The sequence below is a fragment of the Miniopterus natalensis genome, chromosome 4 (genome assembly GCF_054644295.1).
Source record: "Miniopterus natalensis isolate mMinNat1 chromosome 4, mMinNat1.hap1, whole genome shotgun sequence".
NCBI lineage: Eukaryota > Metazoa > Chordata > Mammalia > Chiroptera > Miniopteridae > Miniopterus > Miniopterus natalensis.
Window position 1 is genome coordinate 8,286,086 of NC_142084.1, and position 17,807 is coordinate 8,303,892.

The 17,807-nt window shown below is 51.0% G+C and overlaps 1 protein-coding gene across 1 annotated transcript in view; it reads left to right on the forward strand.

Moving 5' to 3' along the window:
* Nucleotides 1-12,257: 12,257 nt before the first annotated feature.
* The window catches only part of RASGEF1C (RasGEF domain family member 1C), a 28,260-nt gene continuing 22,710 nt past the window's right edge, over nucleotides 12,258-17,807 (forward strand). The window contains exons 1-3 of the mRNA XM_016201492.2: nucleotides 12,258-12,434; nucleotides 12,605-12,727; nucleotides 13,502-13,639. Of these exons, the coding sequence (XP_016056978.1) occupies nucleotides 12,258-12,434; nucleotides 12,605-12,727; nucleotides 13,502-13,639 (438 nt within the window). The remainder of the gene's footprint in view (nucleotides 12,435-12,604; nucleotides 12,728-13,501; nucleotides 13,640-17,807) is intronic.

The window sequence follows — 17,807 nt, forward strand, 5'->3', positions numbered from 1 at the left end:
CAGTGCACACTTGGTCCTGATGGAGAGATGGAACAGTATGAGATGTTTATTCTCACCAGTAATATTTCAGCTGGAAAGTTTTGTCCAATACATTATGACAAGAAAAGGAGTGAGGTTTAACCACCAGAAAGGAAGAGATGAGATTACAATTAATTGTAGGCATAACTGGCCTCTGGAAAACCCAAGACTACTAAAACTAATGAGATATAAAAATCTATATACAAAACCCAATAGCAATATCCAGTTAAAGATATAATGGGGGACATCAGGGAAGATAGTGGAGTAGGGAGCACCAGGATTCCACCTCCAGCTAGATGACAATTGAACTGACAGAATCTGTCTGATGTAATCATTTTAGCACTCTGGCATCTATTCAAAGGCTTGTAGCTTCCACAGAAAATCTTGGACTATAAATCTCAGTTAATTTTGATAAACTTTAGGCCTCAGCATGATAGTAGCCACCCAGCCTCCACCCCTCAGCCTTGTGGCAGACAGCCGTGCACTCGTTCCTGGAGCAGCTCGCACACAGCTTACAGGAGCCAAGGTGGGCAATAATGACCTTGTTCTCCAAATATTGGGGACCCGGGGTCTGATGCTTATTGCTGCTTCTGACTGTGGAAGTGTTGATACAGAAGCAGGCCCCTGTAATTGTAATCCCCACTAGCTGGAGAGACTTCCAGGGAACTTAACGGGCCAGAGCCTCGGTTTTGTCCTTCTTGTTTCCCATTTTCTCCTTTTAGGACCTAGGATTAGGACATTCAAAAACAGCTGCATATGGGGGGAGGGTGGGCTTTTAAAAGGCACTGCACATGTTCATAGAAAGGTGCAGGCTAAGAAATAATGCCCAAAGACTTTAAGTTTACACCGTGGGATCACCCAGCACAGAGATACCTTACAACAATTTTTTTAAAAAATATGTCTTTATTGATTTCAGAGAGAGGAAGGGAGAGGGAGAGAGAGAGAAACATCAATGATGAGAGAGTCACCAATCGGCTGCCTCCCGCATGTCCCCAACTGGGGATCGAGCCCGCAACCCAGCCATGTGCCCCGACCAGGAATTGAACTGTGGTCTCCTGGATCCTAGGTTGATGCTCAACTGCTGAGCCATGCCTGGCCAGACTACAACAATTTTTTTTAAACACAGTATATCTTGGGGAAATCTGATTTCCAGAGTTGACACATTATGAGATTCAAACGTCAAGTTTTCAACAACAACAACAAAATCACAGGCATACAAAGAAACAGGAAAGTATGATGCAATAGAAGGAAAAAAGATGAAAAAGCAGAAACTATCCCTGAGAAGAATCAGATGCTGGACTTATTAGACACAGACAGGTGGCCAGTTCAGAAAACTACGTATGACTAAAACAGAAATAGCAATAAAGAGGTGGAGAACCTAAAAAGGAACCAGAAAGAAATTTTGTAATGAAAATTTTATTGGACATATTCTAAAGCAGATTTGAGGAGAGAGAAGAAAGAATCAGTAAACTTGAAGAGAGAGCGATTTAAATTATTGAGTCTGAGGAACAGAAAGAAAAAAATATTGAAGAAAAGTGAATGAACAGAGCCTAAGTGGCCGCATTGTGAGAGTTCCAAAAGGAGAAGAGAGAAATGGGCAGAGAGAGTATTTGAAGAAATGATGGCTGAAAACTTCCCAAATTTGATGAACTACATGACTATAAACATCCAAGAATCTCAACAAACTCCAAGTAAGAAAAACTCAGAGACCTACAATGAGACACATAATCAAACTGTTGAAAGACAAAGACTGAGAATCTTGAAAGCAGCAAGAAAGAAGCAACTCATTACATACAAGGGACACTCAATAAGATCACTAGCAGATTTCTTATCAGAAACCTTGGAGGCCAGAAAGCAGCGACTGATTGATATATTCAAAGTGCTGAAAATAAACACATAGTCAACCAAGAATCCTATGTACAGCACAAATGTCTTTCAAAAAGGAGAAAGAAATTAAGACGTTCCCAGGTAAACAAAAGCTGAGTTCATTACCAACAAAACTGTCACAAAAGAAATACTAAAGGGAGTTTTTCAGGTTGAAATGAAAGGACACTAATTAGTAACTCAAAGTCATATGAAGAAACGAAGATCTCTGGTAGATATATACATAGGCAATTATAAAAGTTAATATTATGGTAGCTTTGACTTGTAAGTCCACTTTTTGTTTTCTATACAATTTGAAACTAATGCATTTTTTAAAATAATTATTAGTCTGTTTTGGATCATCAGATGCATAAAGATATGATTTTGTGACATCAGTAACTAAAACACGTTAGGGGCAGAGTATTTGTATACTAATATAAATCTAGAGTTATAACTTTAGGATGATAAACATAATCCCCATGGTAACCACAAAGAAAATAGCTATAGAATATACACAAAAGTAAATGAGAAAAGAATTAAAATGGAGGGATTCCAAAATGGCTGTGAAGTAGGTGAAAGCAACACATATCTCCTGGCACCGAACCTGAGCTACAGCTAAAATTTAGAGCAATCAACCTGAATAAACAACAGAAGGACATCTGAACAGGAGAATTATATCAAAGGGTTGAAAAAAATAAGCTACACAGAGGCTTGTAAGAAGGATGGAGATGAAGAGAGGGCTGGTCCCTACACCCGGGGGCAATAGTGCTGAAGCCAGAGAAATATTGCAGCTGCAAAAGCTCCCCCAGAGGAAAGTGGGGTCTCAATCCCATGCTGGGACCCATAAACCAGAGCACCAAGACCAAGAAGAAGAGCCTACATAGCATCTGGCAACAAAAATAAGCGGGTACTTTGTCCACTGGGAAGAGGAGGGAATCTGCTTGACTCCCCGGTGATCTCCTCAGGGGCTAAAACACAGAGACTCGCTCTTGGGCATTCACCCAGGGCTCTGGTAGAGGGAAGGAGACTCAGGGCATATGGAAGCCATAGAGAGAAGATCTGGGTGGCATAGCTCAAGAGATCTAAAAGGTAGGCTACTGAGGTCCTGGTCCTGAGCCGTCATCCCACACAGCCCTCAGGCACCATCTCCCAGGGCCCAGCACTTCTATTCTTGCAGCACCAGCTGGAGAAAGTGCACTAACCCCATCCTCTAAATGCTGGCAACCCCACCCTGCCAAGCTCGAGTCCGACATAAAGGACTGTTGGCTGCACCCAACAGGGACCTGAGGTGTGCTTTTATTCCCTAAAGAAACTATGGACAGACTCTTACACCATCATTGAACTGAGTGACTTCAGAACAAACGCCAGTTTTCCCCCCCTCCCACAAGCTAGGCAGGTGCCAACTCCAATGGAAGGCTCCCTTGCCAGGGTCTCAGGCAGCAGGCAGCTGTGGAGCTAGGAAGAAGCAGGCACTTCCACCTCCCGTGGCCCTGCACCACCCCCAACAAAAGGCTGCCTGGATTTGCATTCCCAAATCCTGCTGACCCCATCCTATTAAATACATATTCTTGGGGGGAAAGGGGCACAACTTAGAGCTTGGACATTTGATGCAACTCCTTCAAAACCCTCCATCAAGGCCTCTGGTAGGGCACTGCAGAGATAGAAAGAGGCAAGCAGTTCTCTCTCCTCCCAAGGGCCAGTGCCACCCCAAGCAGAGGGGAAAGCCGTGATCTGCTCCTTCACACTCTGGCAGAGTGCCACCAAGCTAGAAATTGAGCTGCTAGCTCTCAAGGCCGGAGGGCCCATGCCACCCCAACCAAAGGGTGGATTGGATTTGCATTCCCAAATCCTGCTAGCCCCATCCTACTAAACTCATACCCATGAGGAAAGGGGTATAACTCAGAGATTAGACATATGATGCAACCCCCTCAAAGCCCTCCATCAGGGTCTCTGGTAGGACACTGCAGAGATAGAAGGAGGCAAGCAGATCTCTCTCCTCCCAAGGGCCAGTGCCACCCCAAGCTGAGGGGGAAGCCTTGATCTATTCCTCCAAGTCCCACCAGCACCTTCCTGCTGGTGCACCCTCACAGGAGAAAGGGGACACAACTCAGAACTGGGACATCTGGCATGACCTGCTCAGAGCCTCCCTTCAGGGTTGTTGGTGGGGTACTGCCAAGCTAGAAGGCAAGAGGCTAGCTCCCCTCCTGAGGGCTGAGGACAAGTGCCACCCCAATCAAAGGGCATATTGGATTTGCATTCCCAAATCCTGTTGGTCCCCTCCTGCTAAATTCATATTCGCAGGGGAAAGGGGGCACAACTCAGAATTGGGACATTTGCTGTGACCCCCCAGAGCCCTCCAGCAGGTTCTCTGGCAGTGCACTGCAGAGATAGAAGGAGGCGAGCAGCTCTCTCCCCTTGAAAGCTCCGGTGCCACCCCAAGCAGAGGTCTCCCCTGATCTGTTCCTCTAAGTTCTGCAGGGGGGAAGGGAGCAGGGAGAGCCCAGCTGACCCCATCTGGCTAGGCTCAGTTTTGAGGGGGAAGGAAGCTCCACTCAGAGCCAGGATATTCAGAGCACATCTACCTCAGAGTCTCCAGTCCAGGGCTTGAGCAGGAGTAGCTACAGAACTAAAAGGAAGAGTGTAGTTCGCCCCTCTCCTGCAGCACAGTTGGTGCCACCCCCAAAGGAAGGCTTTCTCAATCTGTTTGCTCAAGTCCCAGTGAATCCAGCCTGTCCTGTTGAGCTTTCTCCTGCAGTGAGGACAGCAGACTACACCCAAACTGAACCTGCGGTACTCTCCTCCTGGGGGAGATAGAGTTGGAGACTCAGGCAGAGTCTGAATGGTATGGCTCATGAATAGGGGCCACATTCTCTCTGTTGAGTGTCAGACCATGCTGCCCCAAACTAGGGGACCCACTAACCCTGTCTGCCCAACCTGGTCACCCTGACCCACCAAGCCTGAGCCTTGTGGAAGGGTCAGTGGAGCATGGCCAACTTGGGGTCACTCTACAGCCTTCCTGCATAAGACTCTGGAGGAAGTCCCAGCAACATCAAGGGAGAGTGAAGTAGCCAAAAGGTGGCGCCAACCTCAGGAAGCCTTAGTCTTTTATGGATCTGACCCCAGCTCAGAGCTCCAGGAACTTGACCTGTCTACATCAATTGGCCCCTCCCATGCACACCCACGTCCAGTAAATGCAGACACAAACAGTGAACAGTGTGGAACTCCAGACAGATAGCCCAAACTTGGTTACACACAACATCTGAAAGCAACCTGTACCTGGAACTCACCGAAGTGGACCCAGAATCAACACAACCAGTGGTGGGCTTCAGACAACACCAGAGCATGACCCAACCAGCCACACAAGCAATACACCCAAAGGAAGAATCTGGCAGGCACCAGACCCTACTAAGAACAATTCCACCTCAGGGGTAGGCCCTGCACAACATCTCATACACAGTATAGAGGTTTACCCTATAGCCACCCAGCCTGAAGGGTTAACTCCACCCACAAAAGGGCCAAGAGCATGCCTCAAGAAGCAACTACAACAAGGGGTGCACATAACCCACAAGAAACATTCCTGGAGCACAGAGCATAGGTGATCTGGAAGATTGTAACACTGAGCCCAACAAGACACCTCAATACTGCACCTGCACAGCAATACTGCACCTTGCTCAGAGTGGCTGGGTTGAGTCTAAGCCAGCAGCCTGAAAGTCAATCCCATGCACAAATGGGCCAACAGCAATCAAGACCCAATTAAAATAGGAGGGTCCACATAACTCACAAAAGGGCCATTCCTAGAGCAACCAGCTCAGGAAATCAAGGAGACTGCACCACTGAGTTCCAAAGGACACGTAATACATAAGGTCACCCGACAAAGACTAGGAGTCATAGTAGTTCTATATAATACATAGAAGCAAACACAAAAAGGCATTGAAAATGGGGAGACAAAGAAACAACCCGAAGATGAAAGAAATGGAAAATTCTCCAGGAAAAGATCTAAATGAAATGGAGGCAAGCAATTTATCATATACAGAGTTCTAAATAATGGTTATAATAATGTTCAAACAACTTAGCAAGAACTATAATGAACTTAATGGGAACTACAAGAAACTCAGTGGTAACTACAGCAGCAAGAAAAGGGCATAGCAACCATGTATAAGAACCAGTCAGAAATGAAGAATACCATATCTGATATCAAGAATACCCTGGAAGGAATGACAAGCAGGGGCAACCAAGCAGAGGATCAAATCAGTTATTTGGAAGACAAGGTAGAAAAAAACACCTGATCATAGCAACATAAAGAAAAAAGAGCGAAAAAGAACAAGGATAGTTTAAGGGAACTCTGGGACCACGTGAAACGTAGCAAGCAATATATGCATCATAGGGGACCAGAGAAGAAAGTGAGTAAGGGATAGAGAACCTGTTTGAAAAAATAATGACAGAAAACTTCATGAAGCTGGTGAAGGAAAAAGTCATGTAAGTTAAGGAAGCACAAAGGATCCAAATAAAGCTGAACCCAAAGAGACCCACTCCAAGACACATCATAATTAAAATGGCAAACATTAGAGACAAAGAGAGAATCTTAAGGGCAGTGAGAGAGAGTCAGTTACCTACAAGGGAGCTCCCATAAGGCTGTTAGCTGATTTCTCAACAGAAACACTACAGGCCAGAAGGGAGTGACATGAAGTATTGAAAGTAATGAAAAGGAACAACCTGAAAATAAGACTGCTCCATACAGCAAGGTTATCATTCAAAATTGAAGGTGAAATAAAGAGCTTCCCAGACAAAAGAAGGCTAAAGGATTTTAGCACCAACACACCAGCATTGCAAAAAAAAAAAAAAAATGCTAAAGGGACTGCTTTAAGAAGAAATATTGAGAGAAAGGAATATATACGTAAAGAAAAAATGGCAGGGCCTTAGCCGTTTTGGCTCAGTGGTTAGAGCATAAACTCACAGACTGAAGGGTCCTGTGTTCAGTTCTGACCAAGGGCATGTACCTGCTGCAGGCTTGATCCCCGGCCCTGGTCAGGGTGCGTGTGGGAGGCAACCAATCAATGTGTCTCTCTCACATCTCTCTCTCTCTCTCTGAAAAGCAACAGAAAAATATCCACTGGTGAGGATTAAAAAAGAAAATGAAAAAATGGCAGTAAATAATTACCTATCAATAATAACCTTAAATGTAAATGGGTTAAATGCTCCAATCAAAAGACATAGGGTAGCTGAATGGATAAGAAAACATGGTCCATGTATATGCTGTTACAAGAGACCCAAATCAGAACAAAAGATTCACACAGGATGAAAGTGAAGGGATGGAAAAACTTTTTTCATGCAAGTGGAAACAAACAAGAAAGCAAGGGTAGCAATACCTATATTTGACAAAATAGACTTCAAAACAAGGACCATACAAGAGACAAAGAAGGTCATTAGTTAATACTGAAGGGATCAATCCAACAAGAGGATATAACCCTGATAAACATATATGGACGCAACATAAGAGCACCTAAATATATTTTTAAAAACTCTTGGGGGACATTAAGGGAAGATCAACAGCAATAAAGTCATAGTAGGGGAGTTTAACACTCCCCTGACATCACTGGATAGATCTTCCAGGCAAAAAATCAACAAGGAAACAACTACCTTAAATGACACACTAGATCAGATGGATTTAATTGATATTCACAGAACATTTCACCCCAAGCTGCAGAATATACATTCTTTTCAAGTGCGCATGGGACATTTCAAAGATAGACCACATGTTAGGACACAAAATAAGTCTCTCAGTTCAAAACGATTGAAATCATATCCAGCATCTTCTCGGATCACAATAACATGAAACTAGAAATTGACTACCATAAAAACACTCAAAAACATTCAAACACCAAGAGGCTAAATAGTATGTTATTAAACAATGAATGGGTTACCAATGAGATGAAGAAAGAAATCAAAAACTTCCTGGAAACAAATGAAAATGAACACACAACACCCCAAAGTCTATGGGACACAGAGAAAGCAGTCCTGAGAGGGAAGTTCATAGCACTACAGGCCTACCTCAGGAAAAAAGAAAATCTAATAAACTATCTAACCTACGACTAAAAGAACTAGAAAGAGAACAAGAAAATCCCAGAGTAGAAGGAAGGAAATAATAAAGATCAGAATGAAAATAAATGACATAGAGACTAAAAAAAAAAAAATACAGAAGATCAGTGGTGCTCTGAGATTGTGTTCACTGCTTAGAATTAACACCCAAGCAAATGCCTTTCCATAGCTTTTCCTCTTCAGGTTATTTTCTTGGGATACATTTCCAAGGATTTGATTAAGGTGAAAGGACACTATCCAACATAAGGCTCTTGGCACATGGAGCCAAATCTTGTACAATTCAAAATGACTATGACAATGTCCACACCCGCCCAGCAGGGTTTAAGGGCCAAACAGCATTGTTTTATTGTCGTTCATTTAATGGGTATAAAGTGGACACCCACTGGAGTCACACCACGCTCATGCCTGTCTGTTCACACGCAGAGCCCCAGGCTCTGGCAAGGCAGAGAGCAAGAACTTGAAATGGTGCCTTATTGGGGCTGGCAGGGCAGCCCCCAGTCCCCCAGGAACCCCGTCTGTGGTGAGCCACTGAGCTCAGGCTCTATGCTGGCCCCAGGCTCCTAGCCCCTCCTCACATACACGGTGCAAGCTGTGGTCATCAAAGCATAGATCAGGGAACTGGTGATTTCAGGGATTTTCAAGGGAAATTGTGACAATAAACTATTTTTCCATCACCATTGGCTCTTTTATTTATTTATTGCTTTTAAAAATATATATCTTTATTGATTTCAGAGAGAGGAAGGGAGTGGGAGAGAGAGACAGAAACATCAGTGATGAGAGAGTCATTGATCGGCTGCCTTCCGCACACCCCGTCCTGGGGATGGAGCCCACAACCCGGGCATGTGCCCTGACCGGGAATTGAACCGTGATCTTCTGGATCGTAGGTCGATGCTCAACCACTGAGACACCTAGCTGGGACCATCTTCATTTTTAAGTGTACATTTCAGGGGCATTAAGTACATTCACACTTTTTAAAGCATCACCACCATCCATCTCCAGAACTCTTTTCAATCTCACAAGACTGCAATTCTGTCCCCATTAAACACTAACCCCCCATTTCCCCAGCCCCCAGCCCCTGGGAACCTTCATTCTATTTTCTGTGTCTATGAACTTGACTACTCTAAGTACCTCATTGTTAGTGGAATTATATAGTATTTGTCCTTTTGTGACTGACTTATTTCACTTCACAAATGTCCCCAAGATTCATCCATGTTCTAGCATGTGTCAGAATTTCCTTCCTTTTGAAGACTGAATTTTATTCCATTGTGTGTATCTATCACATTTTGCTTATCCATTCACCCATCGATGGGCACTGAATTGCTTTATCATTGGCTTTTTAAAACTATACATGGACTTCCAAACACTGTCAGTTAAAAAGTTTAAAAAGAACAAGGATTCTCTGTCCTGCCAGGGGAAGATCTCTAAAACGTGGTGTGAGTGAAAGGAGCACGGAGATATGTGCAACAGGCTACTTTTTTGTGTAATAAAGTCAGAAAAGGGGGAATATAGGTTTATATTTGCTTGTCCTTGTATAAAGGAGCTCGGGAAAGACAGGAACGAAGGACAGCAGTTGCCTCTGGGACGGGCGGACTAGGCGGGTGGCGCCTCCACCTCCACCTGCTACCTGCATCGTGCCCTGTGCCCCAGCTCATCGGTGCCCTTCACTGGGGCCGGCCTGGCAAGTCTCTGCAGCTGCCCCCTCCCTCGGTCCTCAGCGCAGATTCCCCCCCCCCCCCATGTTCCAGGCAGGCTGGAGCCCCTGCGGGGGGAGGAGGCCGGCTGTCCTCAGGCAGAGGCCGGGGGTGGCCCCACCGCCCCATCCTGTCCAGCACACCTACCGGGGGAGGGGAGAGGACTGGTAGGTGCCACCAGGCTGTGCTCTCCCCCACCCTCTCTTGAGGGAACACCCAACGCAGGGAGCTGTCACCCCTCTTCCTTCACCTGTGCTCGTCCTACAGAGGAGGTGCCTCAGTGGGACAGTCTCTGGGCTCACCTCGCCTGCTTGTTGTTTGCCCCCCACCAGCTCCAAGAGGTCCTGCTCGGTCCTCAGCGCCCAGAACGGCGCCAGCAGTCACTCACACCTGCACACACATGTGGATGAGTGTCCCTTAGCAACAGTGTAGGAAGCCAGAGGCTGCAAGTAGGAGGGCAGGCCCATCCATTGAGACCCGGGCCTAGGCCCAGCTGGGGACGCGATGGCTGGTTGGAGGTCGGAGGGGCACACTGGCAGCCTGTCCACTCTCTGGGCGTCCCTGTGGATCACGATGCTTCTGGTCCCCACCCCACCCCCGGCCTCCATTGTGAGTTTGTAGCTCCAGGGCAGAGCTGGGCCCACACCATCCCCCTACCCCACGTGGCCAGCACCTCACACCAGCCCCCTAGATCCAGGCCAGACCCAGAGGTGCTCTAGGAGCTTCCCAGCTTGCCTAGAAGTGGTGCCATCCTGGCCTTCACAGAAGGGCCCCTCCCACACGTCTGGCAGACCGCTGCCCTGCAGAGAGGTTTTCAGAATCATCTCCACCTCAGCTACTGGCCTGTCCTTGAGAAAACTGGACTGGGATCTCCAGCAGGCCCCATACCACAGGGAGAAGGTTCCAGGTATCTGGCGAGAGAGAGCAGACCTTGCTGGCCTCGTGTGTGCTCCATCTTGTGGAATTAGGCTAGGACACAGGGCCCTGGGCTCAGGGCAGAGCTGTGCCCTCCCAGAGCTGACCATCCCCCCTGGGTCCCCACACGCTCAGAGGCCTTCCCACAAACATGAACAGGAGGGTGTGCTTTTTTAATTTTAGTTTCATCAGCTGAACACTGAATACTTACAGCTTTGCCGGGTAGGTGAAAATAAAGCTGTGGCTGTCCTCAGGACCAGCACTGTCTGGCTGCTGCCCTCCCCATGCCGTGACCCAGTCCTCACACCCTCGGAGTGGCTCCCTGTGGGCTCCCTCTGATACCCAACGTCAGCTCTGATTCTCTGAGTCCTCTGTCTCCTCTCAGGGAGGTCACCCAGGGGGTGGGGAAAGGCAGAAATGGACCAGGGACAGGGTCTGCTTTGCAGCAGCAGGGGCAAGGTGAGCTGGGCAATGGGGAGACTCTGATCCCTGGAAAGTCCTTGTGGTGAGCCCAAAGGATTCTGTGGTTAAGAATGTGGAAGTGGCTTACATGTCCTGCGTGGGCGACGGTCAAAGAGTCACAGGCTAGGCCAGGGTCTGTGTCTGTGGAGGCCCTGGCAGGCTTTGTTCAGGAAGAGTGCTACAAGGATTCATGGCAGAGCCTGGGAGAAGCACAAGTCCGCTGCACACACTTGGAGGGTGCCTGCTGCAGGCCAGGCCCTTGACTTGGTCCCAGGTCAGAGGATGGCCCTGACCCCCGCCTGGAGGAGGTTTGGAGGGAAGTTGCCATATGATAGCTGCAGGTGGCCTTTCTCTGCACCAGGCACTAAGAGCAGCACCCCCAGCACTCAACAGTGTTGACAAGGAGCATCTTCTGGTGCCCACCGGAGGTCAGGTCCGGTCTGAGTGAGAAGGGGGAAGGGGGTGGGTCGCTGCAGAGAAGCAGGGAAGGCTCCAGCAAGGAGAAGACGTTTTGGCCATGTCCAGAGGGACGGAGGAGTGAAGATAGTGGGGGGGGGGCCTTCCTGCAGGAGGGAACAGCTGGACGTGTCATTGATGCCTAATCACAAACAGCCTGGAGTGCCAGGCTTCGAAGAGCAACTGTTTGCACTGGAGAGAGGCCCAGCTTAACGAGGCTCCCACAGTGGAGAAGTCCACAAGCAGTTTCAAGCACAGCAGGACCCAGGGCCTCATATGCTGACTTGGAAATGTGCTCACTTTCCTGGCCCTTTCTGGGGACAGGATGGTCCTAACAATGACATTCCACCAGCTCAGGGAGCCCAAGTGGAAGAGCTTCCAAGCGCCACAGAAGTTCTGGGTCGCTCCTGAGGCCCAGTTCAGATCAGACTCATCCTGGGTGCAATCTCTGTGGCCAGGGGTGAGGGATGTGCTGATTGTCTGGGCCTTGCCACAAACACCCTTCACTGAGCATAGGAGTGGACTCTGGAATGAGCAGTCCCTTCAAGGCTTGGATGAGAGTGGGGGAGAACTGTTTTCTGGGGGATGCTGTACTGTGGGCTGGGGGTCCCTGGCAGCCCTCCCGGGAAGTGATCACTGGGTCCAGGTGGGTACAGAAGTGCCTGTGGGAGGCAGGGCCTGCCCAGCCAGGCGACCAGGGGCCAGCTGGCCCCAGCTTAGGTGTGTGCCACCTGCTCCTTGCCATTGCAGGCAGGCATGCCTCAGACACTGAGTGCCTCCAACATGGTCACCCCAGGCAGCCCCAGCCCACCCGCCACTGAGCCCATGGACGGTGAGCAGGCCGAGCAGTCAGTTCTGGATGGGGCTCCATCCTCAGCCTCCCTGGACACCCTGATCCAGCACCTGGTGCCCACAGCCGACTACTACCCCGAGGTGGGTGGCGCACCTGGTGGGGGGAAGGGGCGGCAGAATGGGCTCTCCTCCACCAGCCATGGGGGAGGCAGCAGGGCCGGGACTGGTCTTGGGCCTGGGGGGGGGGGGCTGAGAAGCGTATCCCCTCCGTGCCCTGGTGAACACCTGCCTCCTCTCTCCATGCCCCCCAGAAAGCCTACATCTTCACCTTCCTGCTGAGCTCCCGCCTCTTCATCGAGCCCCGGGAGCTCCTGGCCCGCGTCTGCCACCTGTGCATCGAGCAGCAGCAGCTGGACAAGCCAGTGCTGGACGAGGTGAGGGGCAGGGCGCAGCGGGGGCGGGCCTCGGGGTGTACTGGCCCTGCCCTGGCATGCCCTCCTGCACCGGCCCTCCCCTCGGAGAGGCAGTGACTGTCCCTATTCTCCTGGAGAGCAGCCCACAGGAGGTTTCTGACTTGTCTGAGGCCCAGAGCCAGAAGGCACCGACTTGGGATCTCTAACCCAAGGGACTGCTTTCCAGTGTCCGATGGGAGTCCTTGAGCTCGCACCAAGCCCAGACCCAGGCCCCTAGGACCCCATCAGTAGGACCCCTGCCATCTGGGATAGCCTTGCAGCATCTGCTGGGCTTCCTGCCCCCAGCACACTCCATCCCCCCCCTCGTGGCCCAGCCTTCCTGTGGATCCCCTGTCCCTGGCCACATTCAGGTTGTGACTATCCATACATGTGTCAATGGGGCTGTTGTGGTGATGGAAACCAAACTACAATTGGCTGAAGGCAAAGGGACTTTGCTGCCTCATGTAAATGCAAAGCCTCGAGTACCACTGGCTCCAGAGGTTCAAATGACCTTAAACACCATCTTTCTCCCTCCTACCTCTGCTCCACTTTCCTCTGGGCCAGTCTCACTCCACTGCCTCACTCCTGCTCAGGCAGGTCCCACCCACATGACAACAGGGAGCCTCCCCGTGTCACCTGGCACAGGAAAAGCAGTGTCGCGGCCCTCCTTGGCAGCCACTTCTGCTACCCTGAGCCGTGGCTGATGTGGCTGCAGCACCCCTCACGGGTGGGGGTGCCTTTCGCCTTGCCTTGCAGGCCCGCGTCCGGAAGTTTGGCCCCAAACTGCTCCAGCTGTTGGCCGAGTGGACAGAGACCTTCCCGCAGGACTTCCAGGAGGAGTCGACCGTCGGGCACGTGAAGGACCTGGTGGGCCGCATCGCCCCCTGTGACGAGGTGGGCGAGCCGAGAGTCCTGCACCCTCACACCCGGGACCCAAGGCTGCTCCCAGGCCCTCCTCAGGGCCCTTGTCTCCCATCTGCTCACTGCAGTCCCGGGACATTAGCCCCGCTCTACCCCATCAGGCCCTGCAGAGAAACCAGGCCTCTGGCTTCGTCTCTTGTCCTCCACCGCCCTGCTCTTGTTGTCATCAGATGGCAGGCAAGGGAAGACCCAAAAGAGCGTCTGGACATGGCAACAGGGAGCCAGAAAGCCCAAGGCCTGGCTGAGGCGCAGAAGGGAAGCCCTGCGCTGGGCCGCCGCGCATAGCAAACGAGTGACTTAGCTGTTCCGAGTGCTTGGTGAGATGAGGGTGATCTCCTCCACCTCTGTCCCCCGATCCGTCTGGGAGTCATGATGCTTGGACAGGGTCATCCCTGGCCCTGCAGCAGGAAGCAGGGCCGGGGATGCTCAATGACTGGATTAGTCAGGAGGGGGCGGGGTGGACGCAGGGAGAGGAGGTGCTGGCTGACTGGTTGGACAGATAGACGGCTACTTTGATGACTGGGTGGAGGGGGAACATGGATGTTTGAGTAGTTGGATACGCAGAGGGATTTACGGGATGAGCGGACATGGGAAGATTGATGGATAGGCGGTGGGTGGGGCTGGAATAGATGGGTGGGTGGATGGCTACGTGTGGGGGTGGGTGGACGGACGGATGAGTGGATGGATTGGTGGGTGGAAGGGTGAGTGGGTAGCTGTTAGAAAGGTGGGAGGAAGGGTAGATGGTGAGTTGATGGATCTGTGGGTGGGTGACTGTATAAAAGGGGCAGTGAACTATAGCAGATTGGTGCAGAAGAGAGAGGTGGGGGTGGGGTGGAATAGCAGGTATATGAGGAGATGAGAACTCCATCTCTTGCTCCCCCCCCCCCCCCGCCCGGAGGCCTTCAGCAGTGATGAGGTCTAAGCCGTTCACAAGACATGACTATGGGCCCTTAGCAGTCCTGCCTCTGCCACTGGCACAGCCACTTCAGAGGCAGGCCCTGCCGTCTTGTCCTAGTGGTGGGATGGGTGTAGGTCCTGGGCTGGTCTCCTTGAGAAGCTCTGCCTCCTCACTCAGGCCTGTGCTGAGAAATCCTTTCTAACCACCCAGTGGGAAGAAATGATACAACTGAGACCCATGAATGGGCTGTTGAGAGCAGTCATCCACCAGGTGCGGGTTTTTGGAGCAGAACTAATTCATTCAGGACACTTTTTCAACCCTTTCTTTGGGATCCAATTAAGTGTGCTGAGTGGTGTGAGCTGGAACCAGGGTTCCCTACCCAGGCCTGGGCCAGGGGCCCCCAAGTGTCCTCATGATCCCCAGGTTTTCCATCCACAGAAAGCTCCTGCTCAAGGGGAGGTCCTCTAGGTACAGGTTCCCCTTCCTTGGTCACTGTAGATGGGCTTTGGGTTGATCCCCTCCTGGCACGGGCAGGGGGGAGCAGGGGAGCTCTGCTCCTTCCTTAATGAGAAAGGGCCTTTAGAACTTGGGTAAGGGATCTGGGTCAGGCCTCTTCAGCCCAGATACAGGCTTGGGAACCAAGGCTGTGTGACCTCGGGCAAGATGCCTCTCCTCTCTGAGCTTCAGTGCTTCATCAGTAAAATGGAGGCAATAACTGTTCCCACCACACAGGTTTGAGTCAAAGCCCCTGAAATCACATGTGCTCTTACTTTAGCACCTGGTAAATGTGAGCTCTGATGAGAAACAAATTCTTTCCAAAATTCGGGCATATGGGGACTATTTTTAACTTTATGAAACTTTTCTTATGGAACATTTCAAACACACAAACTTAGAGAATAGTAACCATGAACTCCTATGTACCCAGCACTTAGCTTCAGCCATCAACATTTCACCAAATTTGTTTCTTCTGTCCCCTCATACACTTACCCTGCCAAATTATTTTAAAACAAATCATAGACATATTCTTGCTCCAAAATTATTTCAGCATTATTTTCTTACCTGGGGGTAGAATCAAATGATATAAAGTGCCATGCACAAGACGATGAGGTGAGTGCGAGAGTTGTCAGAGCTGTGTGTCTTTGGGCAAGTTACTTTACTTCTCTGAGTGTTAAGTTTCTTTTATAAGAGGGAGGGTGATAATCCCTCCCTCACAGGACTGTGAGGAGAACGTGAGCTCAGGGATTCTGAGGAGACAGCAAAGGGCCAGGTCCTGTGAAGCTTCCCCATCTGAGCAACCAAGAAGGCGACACCTTTTTCCCTCCTCCCTCCCCCTTTCCCTGGAGCCTTGTCCTCGCTGTACTCCCACCACCTCTAGCAGCTGGGAACAAAAGGCTGCCGAGGAGCTGGGAAGGCCGTTCTTCATGACTTGGGCTCTGGGGATTCCCACGGAAGCCTTCCCAGCACTCTGGGCCACCCTTTGCTGGCAGGAGACCGAGGGGTGTTCCTTGGAGGGGCTCCCAGTGTGTTTTGACTCAAGGAGGCCAATGCTAAAGGTGAGGGAGCCTGGAAGAGCAAAAGTCTCAGCCCTGAGAAGGGAGAGAGCCCAGGGGGCCCTGGCTACACCCTTGGCCTGTGCGGAGGAGGCTGGCCTTACTTTCCCACTGGCTCACTCGACTGTCTGCTGGACGGACCCTGCTGCCCCCCTCCTGCTCCCCTGAAGACACAGGTGGCAGAAAGCTGGCACAGAGAACAAACTGCCCAGGAACAGTGGAGGCTGCTTAGCCCACTGGACATTGGCCCTGGGATGGCTCGGGGAGGTTTTCAAGAACTTCAGAGAACAAAGGCCTCCTGTCGGGTCAGAGACAGGGGCTCTAACCAGGAAACACACAGTCCACGAGAACTTGGAGGCACCTGGGGAGCTGGGGCTGCACCCTCGGATGACCTCCGCACTTGAACCCCACTATGTGCATGTAGCAGGTGGCTCTGTGGACATGGATGGAGAAGATGGTCGGGCCCCGTTCTCCCAGCCTGCAGACAAGCTGTGAGGGGTGTGCTGTGCTGTGCTGTGAGGGGTGTGCTGTGCTGTGCCGTGAGGGGACAGACTGGTGCTCCAGGGTATGGGCTCCTGCAGGGACAAGGAACCTCGCCATTCCCAGGAGGGTCTCTGCATGGGCCCAGCTGTACCTCGGAGTTCTCCTAGCCTCCATCTACGGGGGTGTAAAGTCAGCGCGAAAATGAAAGGAGGTCAAAGAAAGGCAAATCCATTCTCACATTCAGAGGGGGAGCTGAAGATTTGGGAAAGAAGCAGCCAGTAGGCTTGAGGTTAACACCACTGGAAAAATTCTCAACGAATTAGCACACAGGAAATGATAATTACTTGGAATGAACATTGGTTCAACAGGAGCAGGTCCTGCTAAATTACCTGCATATTTGCAAACAGGGTAAGCGTGTGTTCCTGTCAAACCATCGGCACACGTGGGCTGCATCCTTGACTTCAGGAGGGCTCCCTGGTCCACCCTGGAGAAGCTGGCTGGCTAGAAGCAGGCGAAGGCCATGTTCAGCCATCAGCAAACGTGTGTGGGCCCCTAGGTGAGCCAGACACTGCCCTTCATGCTGGGGCTGAGCAACGTGGCCCGTGTGCTGTGCAGGGAGCAGCGAGAAGAGAGGTGGGGGGAGGGCGGCCCAAGCGGGCAAGGGCACGGCTGGGAAGGAGGGACCTGATGCCCGTCGGCCAGAGGCTGAGAAGGGTCTGCCAGAGGGAGAAGGCTGCGGGGCCCTGCTGGCGGGATGGGGTAGGGGTGGGGAAGGGGTCAAGGGATAGAAGAGTGGCCTGTGTCTGGAGCATGAGCAAGGGGAGCAAGGGCCACATGGAGGCCATTGAGCGAAGCCAGAGCTGACCTCGGGGCCTCCCAGACACAGGGCTTTTGTCCTTGTGAAAGTGTAGAGATGCAGGGTCCGATGTGCATTTTGAACACACTGCTGGGTGGGGTGGAGCGAGGCTGGTGTCAATGCAGGGGGCCCACCGAGGAGGCCACCGCGGCCACCAGGGAGATGACCGCAGCCTGGACCTCAGAGACTGTGGAAGAAAACAAACCATCAGCCTAGACCCAGAGCCGGGAAAGGGAAGGAAGCAAAATTGAGGGGGTCGGTGACAGCCTGGAGGAGCGTGAGGGCGGGGGCCCTGGGGACAGCCGCAGGCCTGTGTGCTGGCCGGTGCTCCATTCACCGAGACAGAGGCAGCCG